The sequence below is a fragment of the Neopelma chrysocephalum genome, unplaced genomic scaffold (assembly GCF_003984885.1).
Source record: "Neopelma chrysocephalum unplaced genomic scaffold, ASM398488v2 Primary Assembly neopelma1_190, whole genome shotgun sequence".
Lineage (NCBI taxonomy): Eukaryota > Metazoa > Chordata > Aves > Passeriformes > Pipridae > Neopelma > Neopelma chrysocephalum.
This window is the reverse complement of record NW_020897852.1, coordinates 48,697-55,423: the sequence shown is the minus strand read 5'-3', so window position 1 is coordinate 55,423 and position 6,727 is coordinate 48,697. Positions and strand designations below refer to the sequence as shown.

General features: G+C 53.4%; 1 protein-coding gene across 1 annotated transcript in view; it reads right to left on the bottom strand.

The window, feature by feature from the left end:
• Window positions 1–6,727, bottom strand: part of XPO7 (exportin 7) — a gene marked incomplete at its 3' end in the record, with an annotated part of 37,912 nt that extends 31,185 nt beyond the window's left edge. Inside the window, exon 1 of the mRNA XM_027702655.1 lies at window positions 6,645–6,727. Within this exon, the coding sequence (XP_027558456.1) occupies window positions 6,645–6,662 (18 nt within the window). The remainder of the gene's footprint in view (window positions 1–6,644) is intronic.

Sequence of the window (6,727 nt, the reverse complement as noted above, 5' to 3'; positions counted from 1 at the left end):
ACTGGTCAAACTGGTGTCAGCTCACTGCTCAAACTGGTGTCAGCTCACTGCTCAAACTGGTGTCAGCTCAGTGGTTAAACTGGTGTCACCTCACTGGTTAAAATGGTGTCAGCTCCCTGGTCAAACTGGTGTCAGCTCACTGCTCAAACTGGTGTCACCTCACTGGTTAAACTGGTGTCAGCTCCCTGGTCAAACTGGTGTCACCTCACTGGTTAAAATGGTGTCAGCTTCCGGGTTAAACTGGTGTCACCTCACTGCTCAAACTGGTGTCACCTCACTGGTTAAACTGGTGTCAGCTCACTGGGCAAACTGGGGTCAGCTCACTGGGCAAACTGGGGTCAGCTCACTGCTCAAACTGGTGTCAGCTCCTGGGTTAAACTGGTGTCAGCTCAGTGGTTAAACTGGTGTCAGCTCACTGGTTGAACTGGTGCAGCCCCAGCCATGATCCAGGCCCAGAGCAGAAATCCCAGCGTGAGCATTTTCCAGCCGGGTGTCCTTGGACTGTAACTCCTGTAATCTCTGTGTTCACAAACACTGCCCTGGTGACACCAGGACACAGGGTTTTCCAACAGGAATTCCACCAAAACACCGGGATGACCCAGCCATAACACCCCTGTCTGGTGGGAATAAAGAGGGAGAAACTGGGAGTCAAAGGGACGGAGGTTGGACCTCACCTGGGACCTCCAAAGTTCCTTCCAGGACCTCCAAAGTCCCTTCCAGGACCTCCAAAGTCCCCTTTGGGACCTCTAAAGTTCCCTCCACGACCTCCAAGGTCCCCTCTGGGACCTCCAAAGTTCCTTCCAGAACTTCCAAAGTCCCCTTTGGGTCCTCTGAAGTTCCCTCATGACCTCCAAAGTTCCTCCCAGGACCTCCAAAGTCCCCTTTGGGACCTCTAAAGTTCCTTCCAGGACCTCCAAGGTCCCTTCCAGGACCTCCAAAATCCCCTTTGGGACCCCTAAAGTTCCTTCTAGGACTTCCAAAGTTCCTTCCAGGACTTCCAAAGTCTCCTTTGGGACCTCTAAAGCTCCTTCCAGGACTTCCAAAGTCCTCTTTAGGACCTCCAAAATCCCCTTTGGGACCTCTAAAGTTCCTTCCAGGACCTCCAAGGTCCCTTCTAGGACTTCCAAAATCCCCTCTGAGACCTCTAAAGTTCCTTCCAGGACCTCCAAAGTCCCTTTCAGGACTTCCAAAATCCCCTTTGGGTCCTTTAAAGTTCCCTCATGACCTCCAAGGTCCCCTCTGGAACCTTTAAAGTCCCTCTCAGGACCCCCAAAATCCCTCCCAGGACCTCCAAAGTCCCCCCAAATTCCCCCCCAGCTGTTGGCTGAGAGCACCAGGAATAAACCTCTCCCTGTGAAGCCCCCAGAGCTCAGGAATTGCTTTTAATCCACCAAAATTTGGATCCTGAACTGCCCCCCCCATATCCCTCCAGCTTCCAGCTGAAATCCAACATCTCCTGCTGGTAATTCCACAGCTTTGGGGCTGAGCATCCAAACAACCAAGTTTCCAAAGGCACATCACTTAAATAATTAAATTTTAAAAAAGGGAAACGCTGCCAGCCTCTATTTTTAGCCAAACCAGTGTTTCCACCTCCCCAGGTCCACAACATTCCCTTGGGCTATTCCAAGAGAAACCCGAGTCCTTTGGAAGTTTTCAGGGACACGGGGAAGGGGAAAAAGCTGGAAGTAAATGAAATAAAAAATCAGGGATTTGAAGTCATTTGCAGTCAGGCAGCACTTCCCCATGGATCCTGGTCTCCAGGGTTTCCTCTGGAGCAAGAGGAATGTTATGGATTCCCCCAAAGCCAAACAAAGAAACAAAAAAGGATCGTTTGGAATAATTCAGAAACATGCAAGAAATGGGGAAAATTAGGGATTGGGGAAGGAATTGCTTTGGGAAAGGGTCTGGGAAAAACAATCGTGTCCCCTCGGCATGTGGGAACAGCACAAAGGAGATTCCAAGCCCGGGGAGGGAAAGGTTGGAAAATTCTGGGATTGGAAACACCCTAAAATCAGATGGTGTGGAAGCAAAAACCGGGATACAATTCCCTTTTAGGATGCCAGATTCCTGACTTCTCTACCTCAGCACCTGCCTGAAAATCAGGGAATTAAGGCTGGAAAAGACATCCAAGATTGAGTCCAGTTGTTCCCCATCTCTGACCATCCCCAGGTGCCACATTCATGGAATTTAAATCCCTCCAGGACATCCTGTTACCTCTCAGGATCCCAAATTTCTCCCATTTCAGCTTTCCAGGACACTCTGTTACCCCTCAGGATCCCAAATTTCTCCCATTTCAGCTTTCCAGGACATCCTGTTACCTCTCAGCATCCCAAATTTCTCCTGTTTCAGCTTTCCAGGACATCCTGTTACCCCTCAGCATCCCAAATTTCTCCTGTTTCAGCTTTCCAGGACATCCTGTTACCTCTCAGCATCCCAAATTTCTCCCCACCTGGAGCCAAGTTGAGCACAGCCAATGATAAAAACCCAAAAGTGACAATTTTTAATCACTTGGATGGTTGTTAAAATTCTAATTAAACACCCAACACAATCCCAAAATCCATCCTCATCCCACCACAGACCTTCTCCCCCAGGAATAGCCACGGAAAACATTTAAGGAAGTGGAAGAAGCAGCAAAAATGGGAGAAATCTGTGTCCAGAGGGGGAAAAAAGTGGGAATGGGATTCATTTTTGCCCCCAGAGTGATGACACTTCCCTGCTTTCCCCATCCCTGCTCCCAGAAGGAACAACTGGAGTTGGAAAAGCCCAAAATATCAATTCCCAGGGAGGTCAAAAGAGCTTTTTTTTAAGTGGGAAAGTTGGTGTGGAACAATTTGCTGGAGGGGTTTTCTTTGCAGCCACCCGGATCATCTGATTCCTCCTGCTCCTGCATCCCTGTCACTGCATCCTTTGTTCCCTGGGAAAGCACCACAGCCAGCTCCAGGCACGCAATTCCCACCAAAATCTGGGGGAGGTCACTCATAATTCTCATAATTCCTAATTTTTTGGAGATGAAAACGTGATATTCTGGTTCATTGTGCCCTTAAAAGTTTGTCTTTTATCGTTTTCTGCTGCTCCACGTGGAAAAGTAAAGAACTTTAGCTGGGATACAGCCCAGGAAAAATGGGATTGGGCTTCACCACACCAGGTAAAATACACAGACAATAGGTTTTGGCTTCAACACAACAGGTAAAATCCATAAAAATGGGATTGGGCTTCATCTCACCAGGTAAAATCCACAAAAAACAGATTTTGGCTTCATCTCACCAGGTAAAATCCATAAAAAATGGATTTTGGCTTCATCTCACCAGGTAAAACCCACAAAAAATGGGTTTGGGTTTTGCCACAGCAGCAAAAAGCCCTAAAAAAGTATTTCTGGGCTTCGCCACACCAGGTAAAAATCCCCCCAAAATGGGTCTGGGTTTCATGACACCAAGTGCAAATCTCTAAAAAATGGTTTGGAGCTTCATCTCACCTGGTCCAAATCCCTACAAAATAATGATAGTACAACTCCAGAAGTTCCAAAGGCCTGTTCCCACTAAACCAAGGCCCACTTCCAAGGCATATTCCATGGAAACAGCCCTCTCCATCACCCACTGAGGGTGGGAATCTCCCCGTGGCACCGGATAATCCCACAGCTTTTGGGATGGGACACGGGGGGTCAGTGTCCCAAATCCAGAGTTTTGGGCTCTGGGAAGAGCCCTCACCAATAATTTCATTTATTGATTAACCCACAACTTCCAGCAGCCACAAAATTCCCTGTTTGGGAGGGAATGTCACACTCTGCTCTCTGCAGGAAAACCCAGAGCTGCAGCTTTTGCCTGGAGGGAAAAAAATCATGGAATCACTGAGCGGTTTGGGTTGGAAGGGACTTTAAATTCATCCCATTCCACCCCCTGCCATGGGCAGGGACACCTTCCACTATCCCAATTGCTCCAACCTGGCCTTGGACTCTCCCAGGGATCCAGGGGCAGCCACAGCTTCTCCTGGAATTCCATCCCAACCCCTCACTGCCATCACAGGGAAGAATTCCTTCTCAGTATCCCAACCTAAACCTTCCCTTCTCCAGCTCACAGCTCTGGGAACAGACCAGCAGCTCTTCTTCCTTTTCCTAACATTTTATGCCTAAGGAATATCAGTGATGGAGCCAGGCTGGGAGAGCTGGGGGGGTTCACCTGGAGAAGGGAGAGATCCAGGGAGACCTGAGAGCCCCTTCCAGGGCCTAAAGGGGCTCCAGGAGAGCTGGAGAGGGACGGAGGACAAAGGATGGAGGGACAGGACACAGGGAATGGCTTCCCACTGCCAGAGGGTTAGATGGGATATTGGGAAGGAATTCTTCCCTGGGAGGGTGGTGAGGGCCTGGGATGGAATTCCCAGAGAAGCTGTGGCTGCCCCTGGATCCCTGGAAGTGTCCAAGGCCAGGTTGGAGCACCCTGGGCTAGTGGGAGGTGTCCCTGCCCTTCCCAAAATCCAACCTAACCCTCCCCTCTGTCACTCTGAGCCCCTTCCAGAGACAATTCCACACCCCCTTCCAGCTCCAGCTCCAGCCCCACCACTATTTCCAGCTCCATTTATCCCGTTCAGGAGCTCCTGGAGCTGCAGGTGCTTTAAATCCATTTCCAACCCCCTTTTCCCCTCCCGTGGAACATCTCCCAAAGCCCTGCTGTTAAACTTTAACCACGCTGGACACAGAAATTCCAACCCTGTTCCCGCAGCTCCAACTTCCACCAGCTCAATCCAACGTTTCACAAGGAAAACCCGGCATTTCAAGCAGTTTTGGAGCAGCTCAGTGTCTAAACCACAAGTCCCAGGAAGGTAAAGCTCCACCAAAATCAGGTTTTTGGTGTTTTTTTTCCCAGGAAAACCGTGTTTAGCAATGCAGCAATCCCTGTCCTCCCCTGGGATCACCCAGGAAACATTTCCCAACACCCTCCCAGGTTTCCCTCCTGAGTTAATAAACTGCTCACCCTTGTGGTTCACAGGGGGAGCAAGTGGGGAATATATTTATTTAAAAAGTTGCAGAGATAATAAATAACTCCCAGCCATTACAGTTTATCCAGGTTTTTGGCCACTATGCAAATCCAGCGCCAGCTCAACCAAAATATTATGCAAAAACACCCCCAGCTGCACCTATTTTTACTTTTTCTGGCCCTCACAGCGACAGCAGCGGCTCCTCGGGGGGTTTGGGCCCTTGCAGAAGCTTTTTGGGGCCTTTTCACAGGGTTTTGGGTCCTTCACAACGGGGTTTGGCCCCCTCAGAGGGTTTTTGGGTCCCTTCAGAGGGGTTTGGTCCCCTTCAGAAGGGTTTTAGTTCCCTTCAAATGGTTTTTGAGTCCCTTTCAGAGGCTCTCTCGTCTGCTCACAGGGGTTTGGGTCCTTTCAGAGGAGGCTTGGGTTCTTTCAGGGGGTTTTGGTTCTTTTCAGAGAGGTTTTGGTCCCTTTCAGAGGGGTTTTGGTCCCTCCACACCACCCTGGGAGCCACTGCCACCCCTGATTTCCCTCCTGGCTCCAGCACCACGAACTTCTCCACGCCAGGTTTCATTTCCAACGCCCATTAAAACCCTTTACCCACACTCCAAAGTCTCCCACACAGCTGGAAAACAAACCAAACACAGCCAGGGATCCCAAGGATCCCCGCAAGGATGGGAATCCCAACAGTGGGACCAACTCTAAAACCCTGGGAGAGGGGCACAGGGACGGGGTGTTGGGTTTCCAGGGGGAAAAGCAGGATCTGAGTTGTCCTCTTCCCAAATATTTCCTGACCAGGAATGCTGCAAAGCCTCATAGTGCCAGCTGGGAGAGGGGGCAAAGGGATCTGGGGGGGACATGGCAGGGATGGGGGAGACACAGAGAGGGGACAGGGAGATGGGAGGGAGACACGGTGGGGACACGGGGACATTATGGAGAGGATGGGGGGACACGGGGGGACAGAAGGTGAGGATGGGGGTGCAGACACGGTGGGGACACGGGGGGACACACGGATGGATGGGGGGACACACGGATCGATGGGGGGACGGCGGGGACACACGGAGGAGGGAACTGGCAATACACAGGGTGGGACACACGGAGGATCGGGGTGGGACACGGGGGGACACACGGATGGACGCGGGGACACACAGAGGGTCAGGGGGACACACGGCGGGGTGAGCCGGGGGACACACACGGTGGGGACACGGCGGGGATGAGGGGGACACGGCGGGCCACACGGAGGGTGCCGGGGGCACACGGAGGGCCGGGGGGACACACAGAGGATCGCGGGGACACAAGGATGGACGGGGGGGGACACACGGCGGGGCGAGCCGGGGGTACGCGGGGCGAGGACACGGCGGGGCCACGGCGGGGCTGGGGGGGCACACGCTGGGCCGCACGGAGGGTCGGCGGGACACACGGAGGGACGCCTCGGCCGCGGGGCCTGTTGTGCCGCCGCCGCCGCCTGGGCCGCGCGCGGGGCCTGCCGGGCCTGGCCGTGCCGGGGCTGGGCTGGGCCGCGCGGGGGGGGGGGGGGGGGAGGAGGAGGAGGAGGGAAGCGGGCGGTGTGTGCGGCGGGCAGGTCCCCTCTGTGCGCGCGTATGTGCGCGCCCGTGTGTGCGTGTGCGCGATGCGGGGATCCCCCCTCCGGTGCCCCCCCCCCCCCCCGCCGCCCTCACCTGCACATGATCCGCCATCTTGCCCCATTCATGCTCCGCTCGCGCCTCCGCCCCCGCTGCGCCGGGCCCGGACCCGCCGCGTC